Source organism: Phoca vitulina, unplaced genomic scaffold (genome assembly GCF_004348235.1).
Source record: "Phoca vitulina isolate PV1807 unplaced genomic scaffold, GSC_HSeal_1.0 scaffold33, whole genome shotgun sequence".
NCBI lineage: Eukaryota > Metazoa > Chordata > Mammalia > Carnivora > Phocidae > Phoca > Phoca vitulina.
In genome coordinates this window covers 13,497,484-13,521,126 of record NW_022589736.1, presented here as the reverse complement: position 1 = coordinate 13,521,126, position 23,643 = coordinate 13,497,484, and the positions used below count along the sequence as shown (strand labels likewise).

General features: G+C 44.2%; 1 protein-coding gene across 3 annotated transcripts in view; it reads right to left on the bottom strand.

The window, feature by feature from the left end:
* Positions 1–21,904, bottom strand: part of PROSER2 (proline and serine rich 2) — a 45,666-nt gene extending 23,762 nt beyond the window's left edge. The window contains exons 1-2 of one of the 3 annotated variants that reach the window (XM_032425908.1): positions 21,876–21,904; positions 1,098–1,316 (exon numbers count right to left, since the gene is read on the bottom strand). In XM_032425908.1, the coding sequence (XP_032281799.1) occupies positions 1,098–1,235 (138 nt within the window). In that variant the 5' untranslated portion in view covers positions 1,236–1,316; positions 21,876–21,904. The other 2 variants (XM_032425907.1, XM_032425906.1) reach the window with 2 other exon arrangements.
* Positions 21,905–23,643: the final 1,739 nt, after the last annotated feature.

Sequence of the window (23,643 nt, the reverse complement as noted above, 5' to 3'; positions counted from 1 at the left end):
AGCACAATTGGGGTTAATTTTAGGACTCCGTATGTCTGAAGGAAATTCTGCCCCCATTCCAAGGGACTGAGATGAACAACGGAGACCGTTCTCAGTGGGTCCAATGCTATCTCCCTCCTGTCCTTCCCTCTGCGAATATAAAGGGTCTCTCTCCTGAAAGATGAGTATCTTGAGGGGTAAGGGGTGCAGAAGGATCACCTTTAAAACTAAAGACCCTTTTTGTAAATGTTGCCAAAGCTTTCTGATGCTGTATAAGGGCCTGGATGCTGAGAGAAAGGGATACAAAAGCACTTACATTTGCAAAGGAGGTAGAAATCTGTTTCAAAGTGAATTTGTTTTTGCCTGTGAGATGCTTCTCTCCTTTCAACACCCCCCCCCCCAGCTTTTTAAAAATATTTTTATTTATTTATTTGAGAGAGAGACAGAGATACAAGAGAGAAATCGGGGAGGAGAGGGAGAAGCAGGCTCCTCGCTGAGCAGGGAGCTCGACCCCGGGGCTCCATCCCAGGACCCTGAGATCATGACCTGAGCTGAAGGCAGACGCTTAACCGACTGAGCCACCCAGGCGCCCCTCAACCCCTTTTATAAAAAAAAAAAATGATTTATTTACTTATTTAGAAAGAGAGAGAGCATGAGCAGGGGGGAGGGGCAGAGGGAAAGGGAAAGAGAATCTGGGGCAGACTCTGCACTGAGCATGGAGCCTGATGCGGGGCTCGATCTCATGACCCTGAGATCATGACCTGAGTCGAAACCAAGAGTCCGATGCTCAAACCGACTGAGCCACCCAGGTGCCCCTCCTTTCAGCCCTTTGAGCTGAAAGGCAGCGGGCCCTTGCCGGGTGGGTTTCGGCCTTTGGGCACAGTCTTCTCGGGGTCTCAGCAGCCGGGTTACCAGCCACAGCGTGAGAGGTGCTTCACTGCTGAGCGGAACACTGCATCCGTGCAAATCTTAAGATGATTACAAATGAAATGCCACTTCACAAAGTAAGTATGCGGAGACGTAGAGCTCGTGAACCCAGGAGGGTAAGATATTCCTCAAAGGGGAGGTGGTTGGCACAAAACCAGGCAGCTGGAGCTTTAAAGAAAGCGGTCACTCACCAAAGTCAAACTCCTAGAGCGGGAGCTGCTGCTTCGGCTGTCCAAGCTGCCCCCTCTGCTCAGGTCACTGAGCCCGCAGCTGGGGGACACATCTGAGTCCATCTCCGACGAGTCTGACTGCTGGCGGTTCACAGGCATTCCTGGAGACACGGCGGCCGCTGGCCCGGTCACAGGAGGTGGGGAAGGGGCCAGGGTCCCATTCTCAAGGAGCAACTGCCTCTGGAGAAACCAAGCACAGGGGGACAGGGTTAATGCCTTATCCCCTGAAACGGAAGGCTCGGCCTGGGTCAGAGTCATCTCAGTTTGCAGCCTCGACCATCGAGACGGAATTAGGAGCCCCTAAGTCAACGTGCTTTGTTCATTTTCATTTCTCCTTTATATCCCTTTCCATCATGAAGATGTGAATCATTTTTAAGGAAAAGATGAGCAGACTAACAATTACTTTGTTGCTGAAAACCTGATAGGATAATGGTCTGGCTCCCTCCTTTGCACCGAGGACCTGTACTCTCCTGCTCTTTCCCACGTGGATTCAGGATTTCCCTGTGCTCTTTATTGATTCTAGTCTCTTCTACCTCAGACACCACAAAATTATGGCTCCTTTTCCAGCTTCACTGCAGTTCAGAGTTAAGTGAAGGGACAAGAGCTGGTAAATTTAGCAAATGGAAGTCTGCTTGACATCTCTGAGATTCTAGGTTCTCTGGAGGCTGAGATGCTCTTGCAATTTCTACAGACGATATTAAGGTACCGTAAGTTACTACTACAAGGAAGTTCATATTTTTACTTTCAGGAACAAAGACAGCGAAATTTCCCCTACCAGCCCCTTGGTTTCATACTCTGACTCTTTTAGCAGGAAATTCAGCTCAGTCTCTGAACAATGGACAATGGAATTCAACAAAACCTTCTAGAAGACCAAACAAGATTAATAGGGAATAAGGGAATAAGCCTCTTGTGGAGGCTTAGGGCAAGTGGAGAGATACAAGCCCACGTCATTCATTCCTAAACTGAAAATACTACCAGGTGGCTTTCTGAGCGCCTTTAAGAATACTGAGGGGCATGTGAGCTCAGATAACCAGGGGCACAACTGTGTGTGTATTAATTTTTAATACAAACATGACCATCTGTGGAGAAAACCCAATCAGTACGGAATACTTCTGGGTGGACTTTGTCATTTAAAACTTCTAAAATTACCGTGAGATCTTCTTAGGGAAATCCTGAAGGTGTGAGAACAGCTTAAACAGGAAACTATTCCTCGCCTGGTTTCTCTTCATTTTTCAGGTGAATCAGCCCCAGTTAACTGGCAATTTAAGAGCAAGACTAGGGAACAGAAGATTCTGAGCATATATATGCTTTTTGGAAGTCGCCATTATTCCAAATGGTTAAAAAAAAGGCTTAAGAAAATGTTAAAGTTTTTTCTTTTTTTTTTTTAAGATTTCTTTATTTGAGCGAGAGAGAGTGCGCGCACAAACGGAGGGAGAGGGAGAGGGAGAGGGAGATAAGCAGACTCCTTGCTGAGCGGGCCTCGATCCCAGGACCGTGGGATCACGACCTGAGCCGAAATCAAGAGTTGGTTGCTTAACCAACTGAGCCACTCAGGCGCCCCCCCCAAAATGTTAAAGGTTTTAAAATTTAATAGTAAGCAAGCCTAAACAATGCGTAGACTGTATCTAAACCATCTACGTAGCCAATAATATGCCCCATCCCTGGGACGGCGAGTAGCTGGGGCCTGGGTGAGGTGGGCAGGAGATGCAGAGAAGACCCATGGACTCTAATTCATTCCTGAACTCAGTAAGTCACTGCTCCAGGGAAAGGAGGGTGATGCGGGGCAGTAAGTCTTCCCCCCACACGACAGGGAGGTGAAAGATGGGGAAGTGAGATGCTCATTAGCCCCACAAGAGGAAGGACCCCAGCGGACATGCCTTGTCTGTGGCAAAGGGTCTGGAATTTTGCAACAAGTCTGTGCGGTAAGAACAGCACTCTGAGGGGCACCCGCGGTATGGCCGGAGGGCGGTAACCTCCCACATCATTTGAGAACACACCTTTTTCTTGTGTTATTACAATTTTAAAAGCTATTCTGACACCATAAAACTGTAACATTTAGACTTTTACAAATTACTGTCTTGAAAGAATACGAGGAAGCGAACTAGAATTCTCCAGAAGGCAGAGGTTGTCGGGGAGAAAGTGAAAACCTTGGTCTGATATCCTTCACAGGTTCGAGGTGCCATTCTTCTGTGATCTCTTAAGACATCAAGAATGAGGGGCTCCCTAGTCCTAGTTCCCTGGGAACTAAAAATATAGAATTCCATAGTGGTCCACGGTGGAGAGAGCAAAGTTTTCTGAAGAGGAAGGGCAAGGAAGCAGCCTTCTTCTCTGGTCCGCCCTGGAAAGGGAATAGGGCAGACAGGTTTGACAGGAGTAACTCCCCCAGTCCTATGAGTCCGGGATGGTCAATACCATCCTAAAATATTTAGTCTCCTTGTCCAACCACGGGTTCACTCTTTGGGTTTACAGTATAGTTTATAACAAGTGAGACTAAGCCCCGTAGGTGAAGAAGCTGACTTCCACCAGCGGCAGAACCAGTCTCGCTGAGAAGTCCCAGCAAGTCCAACACCACAGGTGCAGAAATTTGAGCCACTGTGCTCACTTTCTTTTTTTATTCTTTAATTTTTAAAATTTTATTTATTTATTTATTTATTTTGCGAGAGAGAGAGAGAGAGAGAGAGAGAGCAAGCAGAGGGAGGAGCAGAGGGAGAGAGAGAGAGAGAGAGAATCTCAAGCAGGTCCCATGATCAGAGCCCCAGACATTGGGGGCTCAATGTCAGGACCCTGAGATCTTGACCTGAGCTGAAATCAAGAGTCAGACGCTTAACTGCCTGAGCCACCCAGGTGCCCCAACAGTGCTCACTTTCTGTTTATTTTCTTGTACTTCCCGTGTTTATTTCTCATTATTTACTAGTAACACCCTTGTTTGGAAAGGTCTAGTTTATCAGTTGAGCAGAGAGAATGAGGACAAGGCCACAGCTGATCTACAGTCTTAGTAAATCTACATCTGCCAAGCGTGGCAGGTAGGAAGGACAGTAGCTATCCGGGCTGCAGGGCCCGGTGGGTCTGGTGGGGCTGTGGGAGTTAGGCAAGTGAACCCCCTCAGGTGAGTGCACTGCAGCCAACCGAGGAAGGCAGCTCCTTTCCTTCAGCTTCCCCTACATTCCAGAAAGATCTAGAATGACCTAGATGCATCAAGCATGAACCCTCCTTCACCATCACCCCACTCCGTCTCAGTTCCTACCAATCAGTACATGCTTCAATTTGAGGCCTATCTTGCCTTCTAGCCCCAGCATATTCTCCAGATATTTGCTGTCTTCCTACCCCACACTGAGCAGACTCCAGGTACCAGGCAATAACCCATGAGTAAGAATCACTTCTTCCACAGAGGAACTCGATGTAGGCACTGGTTCTTAATGCAATAGGGTATCAGGCCTACTGAATGCGTGTACGGGGGTAAAGCCTGAGCATGTGTATTTTTTAAAAGTAACAATTCTGCCACACGGCACCAACTCCAGCAGAAGACGGAAGTGTAGGCTATGCTGAGCGCCATTTCGGGGAACATGGAGGCACAGAGCAAGGGGTGCCAACACCCCCTGCAGGGTTCAGAGACTTCACAGAACGGTGACAACTGGGCCAAGCCCTAAGAGATGTTTAAGATATAGGAGACTGTCGGTTAAACACACGGTGATGGGCATTCCAAACAGAGAGAATAAAGTAATGATGATAACTGAGCACCACACACTGTTTAAAAAAAAAAAAATGGGGCAGGGGCGCCCGGGTGGCTCAGTCGGTTAAACGTCTGCCTTCGGCTCAGGTCATGATCTCAGAGTCCTGGGTTCGAGCCCCACATCTGTCAGGCTTCCTGCTCAGCAGGGAATCTGCTTCTCTCTCCCTCTCAGATAAATAAATAAAATCTTTGGGGAAAAAAAATGGGGCAGCTGAGTGGTTTCCAGGACACATTTTGTGTGTGGAAAGAGCAAAGGAAAGAACAGTCTTGCGTATACTTCCACTTGAATAGGGAAATCAATGAGAAAATATATATGTTTATGCTCTTGTGTGCAGAGACGCTCTCTGGAAGGATAGATAGTATCTATCTGGCTGTCTGTAGGGAGGGAGAAAGGGATGGCCAGGAGGCAAGGGTGGAGATGACGCTTTCACCAAATGATCTTTTCTGTCTTTCAAATGCTGCACATACTCACCGTCCAATAAATAATCTATTTCAGGGGCAATCAAAGCAGTTATCAAGTTATTTTACCAGTTCACATAAGAAATGATAAAGACTTGGAAACTACTGTGGCCCTAAGGTTGGAAGAGAAAAACGTGAGAGATAGAAAGGACTATGAAATTTTCATAACTAACAGGCAGGGCAGGAGTGTATTTCAAGAACAGAAGAGAGGGGGGGGCGCCTGGGTGGCTCAGTCGTTAGGCGTCTGCCTTCGGCTCGGGTCATGATCCCAGGGTCCTGGGATCGAGCCCTGCATCGGGCTCCCTGCTCCGCGGGAAGCCTGCTTCTCTCTCTCTCCCACTCCCCCTGCTTGTGTTCCCTCTCTCGCTGTGTCTCTCTCTGTCAAATAAATAAATAAATAAATCTTTAAAAAAAAAAGAACAGAAGAGAGGGGGACCCTGGCTGCCAAAAGGTGCAACAGAGTAAGGACTAAAAACTGCCCACTGAACTCACTAACCTTATAAAGAGCAAGCAGGAGAGAGATGATCCAAAGCCCCCCACAGTGGGCCAAGGCATGGACAGGAGAAGTGGGGTGTGCATCGAGTCGTTGGGGGTGTGCTCTCCGGGGGGGATGGGTGAACTAGGTGATGGGGATGAAGGAGGGCACTTGTCGTGATGAGTACCAGATGATATATGGAAGTGTTGAATCACTGAATTGTACACCTGAAACTCATATAACATTGTATGTTAACTATCTGGAATTAAAATAAAAACTTAAGGGGCCCTGGGTGGCTCAGTTAGTTAAGTGGCTGACTCTTGATCTCAGCTCAGGTCTTGATCTTAGGGTCCTGAGTTCAAGCCCCATGTTGGGCTCCACACTGGGCATGCAGCCTATTTAAAAAAAAAATGAAATAAAATAAAAACTTACAAAAAAAAACTTGAGATGTGACGGGAAAGAAAAAAAAAAAAGGCAGTAGCTACAGGGACAACTGGGTTGGAGAAAGGTATTTTGAGTCACTGGTTTTGTTTACCTATTTTGTTTTGTTTTTAAGAGTAGGAGAAGCCTACTGATTAGCTAAGGGGAAAAAAGAAGGTAACAGCCCCGTGGAGAAACCCTCATTTCCAGAGTCTGGTGGATAAGTTAGCCTGGCTGGTCTATTGAGACGGTTTCAGATGCTGAATGCTGTATGAAAAATACCTCTGACAACTCTATTCCTCGCAGAAGGAAAATTTCTCATCATAAAAAATGACCAGGATAATTTGAAAAAGAACCAAATTGAACTTTAAAAAAAAGTTAATAGCAATTTAAAAACACAAGTGGATAGAGTCAACAGAAGATTTAATATCTGAAGCACTGGATGAATTTAATATTAGGCACAATTTTTTATTTTTTTTTTTTATTTTTTTTTTTTTGTAAAGATTTTATTTATTTGAGAGAGAGAGAATGAGATCTCGAGAGCGAGTACATGAGAAGGGGGAGGGTCAGAGGGAGAAGCAGACTCCCTGCCGAGCAGGGAGCCCGATGCGGGACTCGATCCAGGGACTCCAGGATCATGACCTGAGCCGAAGGCAGTCGCTTAACCAACTGAGCCACCCAGGCGCCCTAGGCACAATTTTTTATAAACTTCACAAAGTATGAGGGGAGAACTTCTTTTAATCCAATAAAAGATATCCATAAAAAATTATAGCAAACATCACACTTAGTGACAAAACATTAAAACCATTCCCATTACCACCCCTGCTGTCCTCTATGCTATATTGTATTTAAGTCCTACCCCACATATAAGACAAGAAAAAAATGTGTAAGGATTGAAAAGGAAGAAACAAAAATGTCAGTATTTATAGATAATTATGGTCATTGTAGAAAAACACCAAAAATCTCACAAATTACTAGAATCAACTAGTGTTTTCTACAAAGTCACTGGATATAAATCAATATACAAAACATCATTTTCTATATGCCAGCCACAAGCAGTAACTAAAAAAAAAAACATTTTAAATAGCATAAAATAAAAAAATAAAAGCATAACACATATATACATAAATGTATTATATGTATTATATTACTCAGATTTGCACAAAAAATGTGCAAACTTTTTTGGAAAAAATAATAAAATGTTATTGAAAGTCAATAAAGAGATACCATATTCAGGACTATAAGAGTCAATATCATTAAGAGGAGATAGTCTCCTAAAATTGAATTGCTCTGAAGCAATAGATGTGGGTTGCCCAATAAACTCTAGCCATATGTGGTTACTTAAATTTAAACTAATTAAAATTAAATTAAAAGATTCAGTTCCTCAGCTGCACTGGCCACATTTTAAGCATTAATTAGTGGAAGTTTTCCATCATCCTAGAAAGTTCTGTTGGACAATGCAGCCAACAGAGCAATTGAAATCACAATAGGGTTGTTTTTGGAGAAATCCAGTAGGCTGGTTTTTAAACTTATTAGGGGTTTAAAAAAAGGAGAAAAAATGTACTGGGAAGAACAAAGAGCTAAGAACAACCAGGAAACTCCTAAAGAATCTGGAGGAACTGGCTTCATCAAGCTTCCAGAGTCATTATAAAGTAATAGTAATTCAGACACAGGTACTGTCACTAGATCAGCAAATACACCCATGGGACAGACTAGAAAGCCCATAAATTGTTTGGTATAAATTGCAAAAATGTTTTCTTAATTTGTACACTGACTTGGAGAATTTTTTATTTATTTATTTTTAAGATTTTTATTTATTTATTTGACAGAGAGACAGTGAGAGAGGGAACACAAGCAGGGGGAGTGGGAGAGGGAGAAGCAGACTCCCTGCCGAACAGGGAGCCCGATGTGGGTCTCGATCCCAGGACCCTGGGATCATGACCTGAGCCAAAGGCAGATGCTTAACGACTGAGCCACCCAGGCGCCCCAAGAATTTTTTATTTTTAAATAGTTGGCTTCATCAATCTTTTGGTTTATACCTTATGCGTTTTGTAAACTTAGAAAGGCCTTTCCTGGGGCACCTGCGTGGCTGAGTCGGTTAAGTGTCTGGTGCTTGGTCTCAGCTCAGGTCTTGATCTCAGAGTCAAAAAAAAAAAAAAAGGCCTTTCCTTATTCTAAGGATATAAATGAAATACTTCCCGTATTTTCTTTTTTTTTTTTTTTTTTTTTTTATTTTTTTTTTTAAAGATTTTATTTATTTATTTGAGAGAGCGAGAATGAGAGAGAGAGAGAGCATATGAGAGGGAGGAGGGTCAGAGGGAGAAGCAGACTCCCTGCTGAGCAGGAAGCCCGATGCGGGACTCGATCCCGGGACTCCAGGATCATGACCTGAGCCGAAGGCAGTCGCTTAACCAACTGAGCCACCCAGGCGCCCCTACTTCCCGTATTTTCTACTTAGCATTTTTATGGTTTCACTTTTCATATTTAAATATCTGATCTAACTTGAATTTATCTTAGTGCAAAGTGTGAAGGAGAGATCTATTTTCCCACCCCCAAGCCAAAAGGGCTATGCAGTTACTCAAATGCCAAGTATTGAAAAACTCATCTTCTCCACTGTTTTGAAGTACCAAATGTTATTTTATGCTAAATGTTTATGTGGCAGGTTCTATTTCTGAATTTCCTATTCTGCTCCATTGATATTTCTGTTCATTAGGACTCAAAAAACCACAAATTCTAAGGTGAAAATTGCAGTGAATCTACATAAAAATGGAAGGCACTGTAGGCCACGTTAACAGAGAAGAGGCAGGCCAGCGGAAAACATTCAAGTTCTCCTAAAAGGAACTGATTGCTAGAATATACAAAAAATTCTTGTAAAACAACAGGAACAAGACAGGAAACTCATCAGAAAAAAACCATATACAAGGAATATGATTAAGCAGTTCACAGAGAGGAAACCCAAGTGACTAAGAGGTATGTGAGACTGGGAAACAAAAGAAATACAAACCTAGAACTACTGTAAGACATTAGCCTATACCTACTGGATTGGCAAAAATTAGACAACTGAAAAATAACCAACACCAGCAGGAATGTGGGGAAACAGGAACCTTCATGTACCACTCACTGTTGGGAGTGTGAAATTCATCCGAGCTCTCCATGGAGCAATAGGGCAGTGTTTAATTAGTGAAACTATGCCCCGCGATCCAAAAATCCCACTGCTCAGTCTACTCCGTGGGAATTCTCCAGGAATCCAGGGGAACTTCGCTTGCAGCGGAGTAGAGCTGGTGGGAATCTAGATTCATCGCCCACTAGGAACTCCCAGAATAAGTCAAAACCTGGTAAATGCTTTTACTAGGGAACACCGTGCCTCAGTCCGAAGCAATCAATTGGACAATGGCATTGATAGGTCCTAAGATGTTTTGAGTGAAAAGTTATAATCAGGTTGTTAGCACAATTCCATTTATATCAATATAACACACACACAACACTGTGTTTTATATCCATACCCAGAACACAAGCCAGTGGCAGGGATGGGCAGGTACAACATGGGCCCATCTGCTGGGCGATACCTTCTGGTTTCCTTCATGCACCTACCTCCCACTGCCGGAGAAACAGAAAAGGAAGATGGCCTAGAGGTTTGAAGAGTAACGATTTACCAGATCATTTTATCACCTGGGAAGCGTCTGTAAGGTCCAGCATTGAAGGAGATGATGCCAGACAGATGAGTTTGGACTTAATGAGGGAAGAGTAGAAGACATATGTAATCTAGAAACCCCAGGGCAATGCAGGGGGGAAGCGCTTTCAAGGGAAGTAGAAACCACAAAGATAAACTTTTCTTGGATGGCGGTTTAGCCTGAAATCAACCAGGGAAAGGCTGATCTGACCCAGTTTGCTGAAGAATTTAAGCTAGAACAAATATATTAAGTTCCTTCACCTTCAACTACGAATAGTTGTTGTACCTTTGTACCTACTAGGTCGGGGGGAAGGGAATCATACCTTACATGGCTTAGATGCCCTACAGACAGGCTAAACAAAATCACAAGGGTGATTATTGCCTTTGTTCGTTCTGAACATAAATGGAAAAATTATCCACCTTAACTGAGTGATGTGGAACTAATTTTTGCTCAGCGTGCCTACAGGACACTTTAAAAAGAGAACTGCTCCCGCTCCTTGCCAAGGTAAACTCTTTAAGAAAGAAAAGATCCAGGTTGGGTCCTAGGATTCTGAACCCCTGGACCTGTGGTTTATAGACCCTCACATTTTGTCTAGATACCGCCGTTAACCGACAGTGCTAAGATCCAGTCAGCAGAAGCAGAGCCGAGCTGGGAAAGCGGTAGAAATCATCTTAGAAACGGCCCCTTTCCCACGTCAGGCGGTGCAGGAGGGTCGGCGTGCACACCCGTGAGTAACTGGGGCAGGATCCTGAGTCTCTCCTGCTTCCGTGCACAGGAATTCTGTGAAGACTTGTTCCCAAACGTAGAAAAACAATCCTAGGAAAGGAATGATCTTTAAAGCTATAGCCTGAGAAATCCCCATATGATGATTTAACAGCCAAGCCGCTTTCAAAGGTATGGGTTCTTGGTTTTTTGTGTTTTTTTTTTTTTTTCTTTTTACCTTCAAGAACATTAAAAACGAAGCCGTTTCACAGTGGGAATGGTTTCTGAGTCACCACAGCTCATTATCATGAATGGGCTTTTTCATATGGTTAAGCAGTGGGTGAAAATAAAAAGAACAGCCATTTTTACTGGAATGTACACACTCCTAGATGAAATTAGCAGTAAACACAAAATAGCCATTGTTAGCCTTAATTCTAGTAGCTCCTGACAACATTCATTCATGTGAACACCAACGAATGTGACAGGCACTTTGCCTTGATTTCCTCGACCAAAAAAGCAGGAGTCCTACTGTCTTAATTCCTATTTTTATGTCAAGAGTGTGTGTGAAAAATGAGTTATTTATAACAAAAAATTAACTAGAAGATGGAGCTATGAATGGTACCGACAATTTTCTTTCTTTAAGATTTTATTTTTAAGCCACCTCTACTCCCCACGTGGGGCTCAAACTCACAACCCCAAGATCAAGAGTCCCATGTTCCACCGACTGAGCCAGCCAGGCGCCCCTTCCATTGTTTGTTTTTTTTTTTTTCCATTGTTTTGTATTAACCCAATCCATACGTGAGAAGGAAACGGAATGCTGATATTCTCTTTTCTGTCATTCAACTTAATTAGGGCTTTAACAAAATTCTTAGACTAAATGCACCACTTCGTTTCTCCCCTAAAAATAATTTACCAAACTGAAGTCTGTAAAAAATGATTTCACAGCAGGTGTCCCAGCACACGTGATAGTTATGAGAACAGCTCCGGGATCCCGCTCGCACTTCACACCCCGCGATGTCAGGCGCACCACGGATCTGGGAGAGAGCGAAGTGTAGCTGTTGGTCCTGCACGTTGTCTTCCGAGTTTTCTACTCTCAAAAACCTTGCTAAAAATAAAACCAATGCTCAGTGCAGCATCCACCGGTGAACCGCAAGGACAAAAAGACCCCTTCTAAAATCCTGGATGACTGGAGCATCTGGGTGGCTCAGTCGGTTGGACGACTGCCTTCGGCTCCAGTCGCGATCTGGGGGTCCTGGGATCGAGCCCCGCATCGGGCTCCCTGCTCGGCGGGGAGTCTGCTTCTTCCTCTGCCTCTGCCCTGCCGCTTTCCCTGCTTGTGCTCTCTCTCACTCTGTCTCTCTCAAATAAATAAAATATTTAAAAAATTTAAAAAAAAAATCCTGGATGATTGCTGCTATCACAGGCCTGGCAGCTCGGGCACAGTCCCCGTCTCCCTGGCCTGTCCTGCCAAGGGTCCTATCTGTAAGAACACAGAGCATTGAAGTGTCTCTAGAACCCTGCCTACGTGTATCTCTTCCACCCAGTTTTCCACAATAGAAACCCTCTTATCCAGCCTCGTCTGCTTAATATTCTGCTCCATCGTGAGCCAGGTTTTGACAGCCGCCCCTGTTGCTCGCCTCCAAAGCCTAGCTCAGAAACTCCACCAAACCTTCTCAAACCTTGCTTCCTGAGGCTGCTCATCGCTGACCTCTCCTCTGGCTCCTTGCCTACCTACTGTGTCTATTTCACCCCTTGTTGATGACGTCACAGCATCTTCGTCACTCTGAGGTAAACGATCACTCCAGGTTTCACTCTGCACAGAATCCTTTTTTCTTCAATTAGACTGAAAGCTCCTTGTGGGCAAAGAGCTCTCTTTTATTTTTCAATAGAGCCACAGGACTTTGGAAAACATTTGTCACAAAATAGAGACTTACTATTCAGTACTTCACAACATTCATATTTTAAAATCATCTTACTATTATTATTTAAATTAGAGTATCCTTAAAACAGACCTTCGATCTAAACGAAAGGCTTCAACACTTAGGAGTCCTTTCAAACATGGTAACTTCATTGGGGCGACCATCCTTTATCCCTCCATCATACTGATAGACCAAAGCAGTCAGATTTAGATGAAATTACTCTCATTCAACCTATTTCAATCAAGGGCAAACTGGGAATACAAGGGAAGTAACTTTAAATACAGTCATAGAGGAGACGCTTCACTTAGCTTCACTAATAATGATCTGTTAAAAAGTCAGTGCCAATAAATACATCAGACGCACCAAACCAGCAATGCTTCCCAACATTAACATGTAATAAATATCAGTATAAATGCAGCCATGGGTACAACTGTGCGTAACCCATACCCAAGATTAACTTAAAAAATAAGCCTCTAACAAATAAACAGCTGAAGTAAAATAAATATATAGTTACTATTCTTTAGCATGGGCTCTTTTTCAGTGTCAAGAAAACAAAAACCTTGGAAAGAGAAGAACGCTTCCAAAAAATATTGACTGAGCCAACTGGCAAACTCCGACTGGACCCCAGCCCTGAAGATCAGAGGAAAGTCCTCCTCAGATAGAAGTTGGTTGGTGCTAGGAGTTAGATTTAGTTTTGTTCTGGAATTAAAAAATTTTTTTTAAAGTATTTTATTTATTTATTTTATAGAGAGAGAGAGAGAAAGCATGAGCAGGGGGAGGAGCAGAGGGAGAGGGAGAAGCAGACTCCCTACTGAGCAGGGAGCCCGATGCGGGACTTGATCCCAGGACCCTGGATATCAGGACCTGAGCTGAAGGCAGACGCTTAATGACTGAGCCACCCAGGCGCCCCTGAAATTTTAAAATGTTAATGCAGCCAACAGTTTAGCATTCCTTACACGTGATTTTTTGCTTTTTCTCTGAGTTGGGTTTTTTCCCTTAGTACTGAAATGTCTGCTGTAAGAATTTAGGACCTTAAACTCTAACTGGCACTCAAGTGTATTAAATACAATTACACATTTTTAAGGCTAGTAATTTTACTTCTCCGGAACAATTATCATGCTTTCATTTAGACCTTTTTTCTTTTGAAAAGCTCTTTCTGAACGATGTTGAAAAACAAGATTTCAGACTGTCTCAACTGTGAATAGTTTCAGCTGTTTATAGGAGGTGGTAATTTACTGAGGGCCTGGCAGCACCTGAGAGTAATTGATGTGTCTACACTTAAGCAAACAAGTTCAGGGTTGAGGCCTCACCTAGCTAGGATGGGTTAAAAGGCCCTAAGGGAAGATGCCTCCTGTTATCCGTTTCCTATCACTGAACAGAAGATGTGGAAATTAGATTTTCCTAAAGTGAAACCTCACCTGAAAACAACCTTGACTAGATTTCAGATGAGTTCCTTGTAACAAAAAGGAATGACCCTTGCAACACGAGGAAGCAAACAAAAAAACATCGACAAGAGCAAAGTCTAGTTCTACCTGATGAATTACAAATTTCATTTGTATACAAATGTATACAAAGACGGACACTTCAAATTTAATTCTTAGCTAATCAAAAAAATTGACATTCTATATGCTTATTGCATATTTCTGGATTCTTAAGGAAATTTTTTTTTTAAAGAAGAAAATCCCCATTTAACTTTTACTTTTGTTAAATAAGTTTGTGTGCTTTCCCTGAATTTATTCAGCAAATATTACCAGAGCACCCACTACATGCTACAAGGGTGAAATAAAATGTCATACTTTTTACTTAGAAGTAATAATTATGCCTTATTATTGTATAATACTGTTTCTTTCTGAGAAGCTCAAAATTCTTAGCTGAATGTTTCTTTCATCCTCACAACAAAAATAAAGCCAAGGTAGAGTATGTTCATCTAGTATTGGTATTTATTACACCTGGTTAGATTGGAAGTAGAGATCTGATTGACATGTCTTATCTCAAGTTGAATAGATTTAAATCCAAGCCAGGCGGGGAGCAAAGCTCACACAAGACATCCCGCTGGGTCAACCCACTGCATTGGACCTTTAACCTCATCTTCCAAGACTTCTTTGCTAGCCCTGCTGCTGTGGATGTATATACAAAGGCTCTCTTCTTCTCTTCAGACTCTTCCTAGACACCTTCTGGGAACACCGTCTGTAAGAACTTTCATCCTGAAAAAATGGGAATTAGCTAAGAAACACAATATTTAAATACACTGTTTTTCTGTGAATTTTCCAGTTCACTGACTACATTCTTACAATGGTTGAAAAGGGAAGGGTCTAAGAACTGGGCCACAGTTATTAGATTGAATCCTATGAAGTTGCCATATGCATAGGCCAAAAGTAGCTGAATATTGGTAATTTTATATGGTTAACCTAATGTTCTTGGAATAGAATTGATAACTAGTCATGGCAAAAAAAAAAAGTATATTCCCTAAAATGAAATTGTGGCTTAAGTATGATTTACTACATGTCGATACAAAAGTGTTTTTCCTGGGATGCCTGGGTGGCTCGGTCAGTTAAGTGTCTGCCTTTGGCTCAAGTCATGATCCCAGGGTCCTGCGATCAAGTCCCACGTCAGGCTCCTCGCTCAGCGGGGAGCCTGCTTCTCCCTCTGCTTCTGTCTGCTACTCCGCCTGCTTGTGCTTTCTCTCTCTCTCTGTCAAATGAATAAATAAAATCTTAAAAAAAAATGTTTTTCCTCAGAAGACACTTCTAAAATCACAATGGGAGGGGCGTCTGGGAGGCTCAGTCTGTTAAGCGATCAACTCTTGATTTCAGGTCAGGTCATGATCTTAGGGTCCTGAGATTGAGCGTCAGGCATGGAGTCTGCCAGAGATTCTCTCTCTCCTTCTGTCCCTCCCCCCGCCCCCCTGAAAAAATAAAATTTAAAAAAAAATCAATAAAATCACAATAGGAGTCTGCAGGGAAAAAAAGTCTACTACACAACATATGTACCTCAGATACACTGTAAAGACATCTGATTCATAAAGTGAAGTTGCCTGCATTAGCAGGACCTCAGTCACCGAAGTCATTGGTTATCTAGTGTGTGTGGAGGGCAGTTTACCAGGTGAGGAAACTGAGGTCCGAAGCCCTAAGTCAATTTGGCAAGTCAGAAAGAGTTCTCCACTCTTAGTTCTCCACTCAGGAATAATGCTTTTTTAAACTCTTCTTGCATCAAAACATCTATTCAAGATTTGACATTTTCAGTGCCAACCCCCTGTTTGTACCATCTTATCTCATATTTCTATCCTCCCTTCCTCAACCCTGAACATCCTGTTCAATGTCAAGTTACTCCCTGGGTATACAAAAGTCTACTCCACAGTAAGATAAGACCTGCTGTCTTTCATGGTTCATGCCCCCAGATACAAGGCTAACCTCCTCAGCATTATAATCAAAGCCACCATTCCACCACTCTGATTTTCCAGTATCGTCCCCTTGTTGGCCCAGCTTCAATGTCACATTCTCCAAGAGGTGTTCTGATGCCCTGAAGGAAAGAATATCTCTGTCCTCTGCTCCCAAAAGAGAGCAGAGGGTCGCTGCTATTGACTCCTTTGGACATTTATCCTATCTCCTTTATTAGATCATGAATTTCTCAAAGGCAAGGTCCACCCCTTATCCATGTCCACATTCCCAGTTGTGCCTACCATGGTAGGAACTTAAATGCTCACTAAACCTCTTCAAACCCTCTGAATCTTTACAGAAAAATACCAAGTGCACCATTTTGGAAGAAAGCAATCGACCAAACTCACCTGTGTCGTCTAGTGGAAAGGAACACAAGCATTATTTTTTTTCCACACAAGAGAGTTCCTTTAAGTAAACTGGGCAACATGAACTATTTTCAGTACGCTTACAGAATTAGGTGTGCAAAAGAAAACTGTCATAAATCCTTAACTTATAATCATCGGTTTCAAGGTCTTCGGGGCCGGAGAAGTCATTTAGTCCTACCCCAAATTTCACAGACCAGGAACCCAAGTTCCAGAAACAGGAGGTGGTGAACCCTACAAAACGTGAGACGGACTCCCTCACCACCTCGAGTTGAGTGCTGCTCTTTTTCCCTATGCCAGGCTCTACTAATCTGTTAATTAAGAAAAATAAAACGTATCTGCAGACATCCAAAAGAGAAGCATATGAGGACTGGTATGTTTGTATACCCAGTGACTAGCTCAGTGCACAATACAATGCCAGCGGCCAGTCTACAAATACTGCTGAATGAACAAAGGAACCAACCCAGGCCTTTGGAACAATAACTAAATTAGGCAGAATATGAAATATTTCAAAGCACTCTTCAGACAGTCTCCTAGGAGGAACAACAGAAGCTTGAAAAAGAAAGCAGGGGGAAAACCCCCAAAACAACAGAATGAAGGTTTGAGAAGGAATATAATAGACAAACCAAGCCCTATAAAAATAACTACACTTACGCACATGCAAGATTTTGGCAATATAAAAGCAAATACAAAAGAGAATCAAGTCCTTGAATCGTTATTTCTCCAAAGAAGGCCTCTAAGTGGCTAACAAGCACATGAAAAGATGTTCAACACTATTAGTCATTAGGGAAACGCAAATCAAAACCACAGTGAGACACCACTTCATGCCCACTAGGATGGTAATTTCAACACACGCACACACAAACAAGTGTTGGCGGGATGTGGAGAAACTGGAACCCTCATACATCGCTGGTGAGACTGTAAAATGGTGCAGCTGCTGGGGAAATGGTCTGGTGATTCCTTGATAGGTTACACACAGCATTACCATTTTACTCAGGAATTCCCCTCTTAGGTACAGACCCCAAAACATTTAAAACAAGTGTTTGAACAAAAAATTGTACACGGATGTTCATAGCAGCACTACTCACAACGGCCAAAAGGTGGAAACAACCCATATGCCTATGAACTGAAAAATGGATAAGCAAACTGTGGTCTATCCGAGGAAATATTATTCAGCCTTTAAAAAAGGAATGAAGTGGGGCACCTGGGTGGCTCAGTCGGTTAAGCATCTGCCTCCGGCTCAAGTCATGATCCCGGGGTCCTAGGATGGATGGAGCCCTGGGTCAGGCTCCCTGCTCAGTGGGAAGTCTGCTTCTCCCTTTGCCTCTGCCCCTCCCCCCTGTTTGTGCACTCTCTCGCTCTCTCTTTCTGTCTCAAATAAATAAATAAAATCTTTAAAAATAAATAAATAATAAAAAAGGGATGAAGTACTGATGCATGCTCTCACATGGATGAATCTTGAAAGCATTGCTAAGTGAAAGAAGCCAGCCACAAAGGACCACATGCTATGTGATTCCATTTACATGGAAATATCCAGAACAGGGAAATCCATAGAGAAAGAAAGCAGACTAGTGGTTGCCAGAGGCTAGAGTGGGAGGAAATGGGGAGTGACTCCTTAATGGGAATGGGGTTTCCCTTCAGGGTGATGAAAAAGTTCTGGAACTAGATAATGGTGATGGTTGCACAACATTGTGAATGTACTTTTTTCCCTTTTTAAACACTTTAAATATGTGCAGTTTATTGACTATACCTCAAGAAAGACATTTAAAAGAAAATAATGATGGAAAAAGGTAACATCAAGCCAATATTCACAACAGCAACAATGAGAGGGTCACTTCTGGCTATATTACATCAGGCACAATAGATTTTAAGGCAAAAATCCTCATTAGTGATGAAAGTAACTATGTAATAATAAAAGCTCAATTCCTATTAGACACTGTGTATCTACCAATATAAACTTACAGATGCACATTGTTAGATTTTCACATATAAAGTTGTATGCACAAAGTCTCAGAATATTTTCTAGCTCAAAATACAGGGAGATAGTGACAAATCCCCCATTTCAGTGTTATCTTTCAATGTACAGATCTTCCTTGACTTATGATAGGGTTATATCCCGATAAATCCATATTAGGTTGAAAGTGCATTTCATACACATAACCTATTGATCATCATAGCTTAGCCTAGCCTACTTTAAATGTACTCAGAACACTCATATTAGCCTACAGTTGGGCAAAAGCCTCTAATACAAAAACTATTTGATAATAAAGTGTCGATTATCCCATGTAATGTACTGAATGCTGCACTTGAAGAACAGAACAGTGATGGGTGCAGAATGGTTGTCGGGATGGGTCGTCCGCCCTCATGATCGCTGGCTGCCTGGGATCTGCGGCTCACCGCTCAGCATCCGAGAGAGGACTGACTGCACGTCGCTAGCCCGGGACAAGATCCAACTTCAAAATCCCAAGTACGGTTTCTACTAAATGCATACCACTTTCGCACCATTGTAAAGTCTAAAAATCATTAAGTGGGGGATGATCTGTACCTCTCTCAATTATTGACATGTTAAGTAGGCACAAAGTTAGTGAGGAAGAATTCAATTAATACGTTTCATTTAATGGATATCTGCAGACCTCTACAGAAAAAAAATTAAAACACTCTCAAGCACATAGAATGTGAATGTACTTAATGCTACTGATTTGTACACTTTAAAATGATAAATTTGATGTTATATATATTTAACTACAATTTTAAAAAAATAAGGAGATTCAAGTCTTCACAGTGCTAGGATCTTTGGAAATATCCCGTCTGAAGATCTGCATTCATAAAGCACTATCGCGTCTCTCTCCAACAAGGTGGAATGTTTTGCCCTACACATTCCTTTGCCACCAAGCTTGACTGCATGGATTATAAACCCAGCACCTACTTTCTTAAAATAGGTTTCAGTATTAATGCTGTGAGCCTAGAAGGGGGACAAGGGCATCACTGTGGCTTTCCACAGACGGAGGCTACTATCAGTGATTCCACGATACTGAGCCTGCTGCGTCAGTGTGGACAGAGGCTTCTCTGCAATGGCCAGCAGACGCACTCAAAGATTCAAGAGGGACGGACGTGCTGCCGTGTGTCAGAGGCAGGGTGGCAGGACACATCCTTCCCTAGAGCACGCAGGCAGCTATGAAGCAGCACTCCCACCAATGGAAACTGAAACGCAATGCTGCCCTTCGGCAAAGCAGAGAGCTCAAGTTCTGGGATGCTCCTAGGATTCCCTGGCACCTACCCCTGAATGGCCTCCGTGTCCCTGGCGGCTGTCCCACAAACATGTAGATAAGATGCACTTGAACTTTTGTTCCAGAGGCTCCTCTGCTCTTAGCTCTGCTCCACCCAAACCTTTCACCTCTCTCCCTTCAGGCTTCAAGGCTCCACTCTACCTCATGCAGTTAGTTATTTGAGATGATCTTTAGAATCAACACAGAGTGCCAACGATGGACTCCTTAGGTGTCTGAGAACTTTGGAACCGGGGCCAGGTGTATCTTCAGCTCCTGATGAAGGCTTACTTGATCTGATTTTAATCAGTTTGGGCCATATGGCTGTTACCTAGATATGCTTGTGTGCCCAAAGATGAACTCAGTACTCAGCACGGTGTAGGTGGTCAGTCTTCAAGTATCACTGAATGAATTAAAGAGCACTCGGTGCCTGCACTTAAGGACGTCACCGTGCCTGACACACTCAAATCTTCTTAAAAGCATCTCTCATCTTTCCAGCCTTCTCTAAATTATTACTAGCCAATGTTACTCTAATTTTTGGCTTCCTGATTTTTAGTAATGGAGAAAATGTGTTGCTTTTAGAGTATCAGCATCCAAAATTTTCAAAGAAAAGCTCATCTGAAATGCTGTTACCAAAGAACCTATCCAGTCACTTAAAAGTGGCTATTACTGGTCTGGGCAAGAAAATACACAGGATTCCATACATACACTGTCAAGTTTGGCAAGAGAGATTTTAGACAACTTCCGTCCTTCCCACCCAATCCCAAGTAAACAGGGCATTTGTTTGTATTTCCACATTGGCCTCACCAACGAAAATACCTCCTCCACCTAGAAAAACAATCTGTAACATTCAGGCATGGAACTCTGAGGGCTAACTTTTTAGTACATGCTCGAGCCCTATGTATGCAGTGCTTTTAAAAAAATAAAGTAGAAAAGCATCTTTAATAAACATTTCTCCTGTGAGCATCTTTCCCAAGTTTACACTTACACCTGGCTTGGTATTTCTGATTCTTTCAGAAATACAGATTAAAAAAAAAAGTTCTCCATTAAAATTGGAGCCAGAAGGAACTTTTCTTCCTACAGTCTCCCTGCAACAGACCTGAACGTTTGTTTTACTGTTTGGGAGGGTGGCCGGGACGGGGGTAAGGCACAAAAAAAACTCCCTTTCTTTACTCACTGTAAGTTTTCTGCTCTGTATCAACTATCCTGCCTGGCAAAGAGTTAAGAATTTTCTGAGGTTAGTTCCTGCGGTTAAAAAAAAAAAAAAAAAAAAAAGGTTAGATGCTTAAATTTAGACTCCGTAAAACAATACTGGGAAACTTTCAAAGCCTTGGAGAAATACTGGAGTTTATTGTATTGCCTTTTGTTAAACTGCATCACATCGGGTCCCATTTTCTTCTTTTTTAAATCCCTCCCGGCCCCGATTCACTGCGGATCCTACGCATTCCCACTTGATTCAGCTACCTGCTGGCGATGGGGGGTTGGAAGAGCGGGGGTGGGAACCCAAATCTAGTGGTCACCTTGCACCCAAGTTTAACAGGTGGCTTTGGCTACCTCCTGTCAGTATGAGAGGCTCCCACCCTCCTGTCCACAACGTGAGGGGCAGAGCTCCCGGGAGTTCGAGGGCCGCGGCGGCGAGTCCGGCTACGAGTCTCCAACGACTCCGGGGAGGGGCCGTGGGGACCGGGGAAGGGTGTGAGGGACAAACCGTAACCGCTCTGCGCCCCCAAGTTAAACACGTGCCTCGGACCACCTCGCGCCCCACAACAGGACAACCTCGGAGCCGAAAAGCGCCGCGTTCTCCGCACCTCCTCCGACCTGGGGCGCACGCGAACCCCTGCAATCCCAAAGGAGGCACTGTTCCCCCAGTAGATGAGGCCACCGGGTCGACGACGGTCCCTCGGATTATGCGTCTTTCCTAACTTCCAGGAGGCTGGGCGAGCGATGTGGAGGAGAGTAGCGCGCAAGAAGAGATCCACGCAACCGGGGCGCCGGCAGGGAAGCGTGGGAAGTGCAGACAGCCGGGCCACAAGAAAAGGGGGTCACCCTTGTCTATCCGAAACCCACCCGAGCCCAAGCCTCCCTCTACAGACTCCAAACGCCGCCCCGCTCACCGACGTGCCAGGCGAGGCCACCGGCTGCCAGGGCGCCCGCCCGCCGCCCTGACCCAGTCGGGGATCGCAAAGTCCAAACTCACCTGGAAGGAGCCCCCGCGCCGGGGACCGCAGGTGCCCACCCGGACTGGGACCCAGAGCCCTCCCGCCGCCTGCCCGCCCGTCAGCCAGCGCGCGCGCGTCTCACCGACAGTCCCAGGCCGCCCCGCCGCGCGCTCCCCGCCGCGCGCTCCCCCCGCTGCCGCGCGCTCCCCGCCGCGCGCTCCCACGCCTGCCCGGTGCTCGCGCCGCCGCCGCGCGCTCCACCCCCACCCTCCCCCCACACACCGCGCGCCCGCTTCTGCGCGCTGCACCGCCCTGCCGCGCGCTCCCCGCGCCCCCCAAAACACACAGCGCGCGGGCTGGGCATTTAAAGGGACAGGCGCCCCCGCACGCCGCTGCTGCCCGGAGGCCGCCTCTCGAGGGGCGAGGGGGTCCTCGGTCTCCGCGCGAGGTCTGAATTGGGGACCTCTCCGGGTTACACCCGCCGCGAAGAGCAGTAGGGGTCTGCGTCTGGAGCTCCGAAGGAGACTTGTTTCCCCCGCTGCATCGTCGTCAGCTTTGAGAGCTTATGTTCTATTTAGTGATAATAACTCCGAAGTATAGAATTTTATTACCTTCGGAAAAGACAATGAACGTACCCATTATTTCACGTAACCCTTAGAACAAGCCTCTGATTCTGTGCCCCGTTTTACACCGAGGGAAAACTGTGGTTCAGAGAGGCGATGAGCCTCCTCCCGGAGCTTCTGACCCCATTGCTGGGTGCTATTTTCTTCTTCTCTCCATCGCCGCGGAAATACCGACCGAGGTTAACAGCTGGTTGTGGAAAGTTCTCCTCAAGTTGTTGAGAGCTAATGGGACCAGTGTTTCCACCGGGCGGCACAGCTCCGGAGGGAGGCAGAAAGCAGGAGTTACGGGGCTTTATTAATTGTAGGGCTTGTTGGGGACTCCGCTGGCAGACGTTACAAAACCTATATTCCAAAATGCTGTGTGTGGTGTATCCCCATTGTACAGAAAACCGAGGAAGGAAGTGGTTGGCGGCACGGCAGGGCTGAGTCACGGGCGGCGCTCAGGGCTGAGCCCCAATACCTTCGTCCTTAGCTCATTTCTTTGCCCTCCCCAGGAAGACACACCTGATTAAAGGAGAGAGACCTTTTTTCACTAATAACACACTGGCCTCATCTAACTCCCTGCATCTTTAATTAATGTTTACAAAGCACTTTAATCTACCCAACATGCTAGTTAATTAGGCAAGTACTATTACCCCCCTCTTTCCGAACCAAATCCAGGAGAGAATCAATATTGTCAGTCCTTAATCCCTGATGAATAATGGGCCTAAGCTTTCTGCTGTTTATGGTTTTTTTTTTTTTCCAAATTGTGTCCCATATTGTGTTAAATACTAATTCATTTAGCATGAAAGGGCTTACTAAAAGTCAGAGACTATTAAACACCTGCTGGTGAGAGGTAAAATAGACAAGGATTTCAGATAAAGAAAAAGACATTTTGTCAAGTGCTTCCCAGAATTTTTTTTTCTTTTTATTTTTGTGCTATTTGCTTGGTTGGGTTTTCATGATGTATAAACATATGTTTGGCTTAATCTTTAAAGTTTACTTAAAATTTCTGATTTACACATTATCTTTTGTGTAAAAATTAAATTTTACTCAGTATCTTTTCTTACAGGTGAAGAAGAGGTAAGAAGGAAGAAATTGAAGGATGGTGGGATTGGGAAGGAAGAAGGAGAAAAGGCAAAAAAAAAAAAAAAAATCAAAAAAATCCCGGACACCACCACCACCACCAAAAGAACAGACAGAGAACGAAGAGGGAAATAAGTGAGACAGGTTTCAACCGGGTGGCTGTGGGGCCATGAGGCAGCCCCTGCCTAGCACACCCCAGAGCTTTGTGGTAATTACAAACAG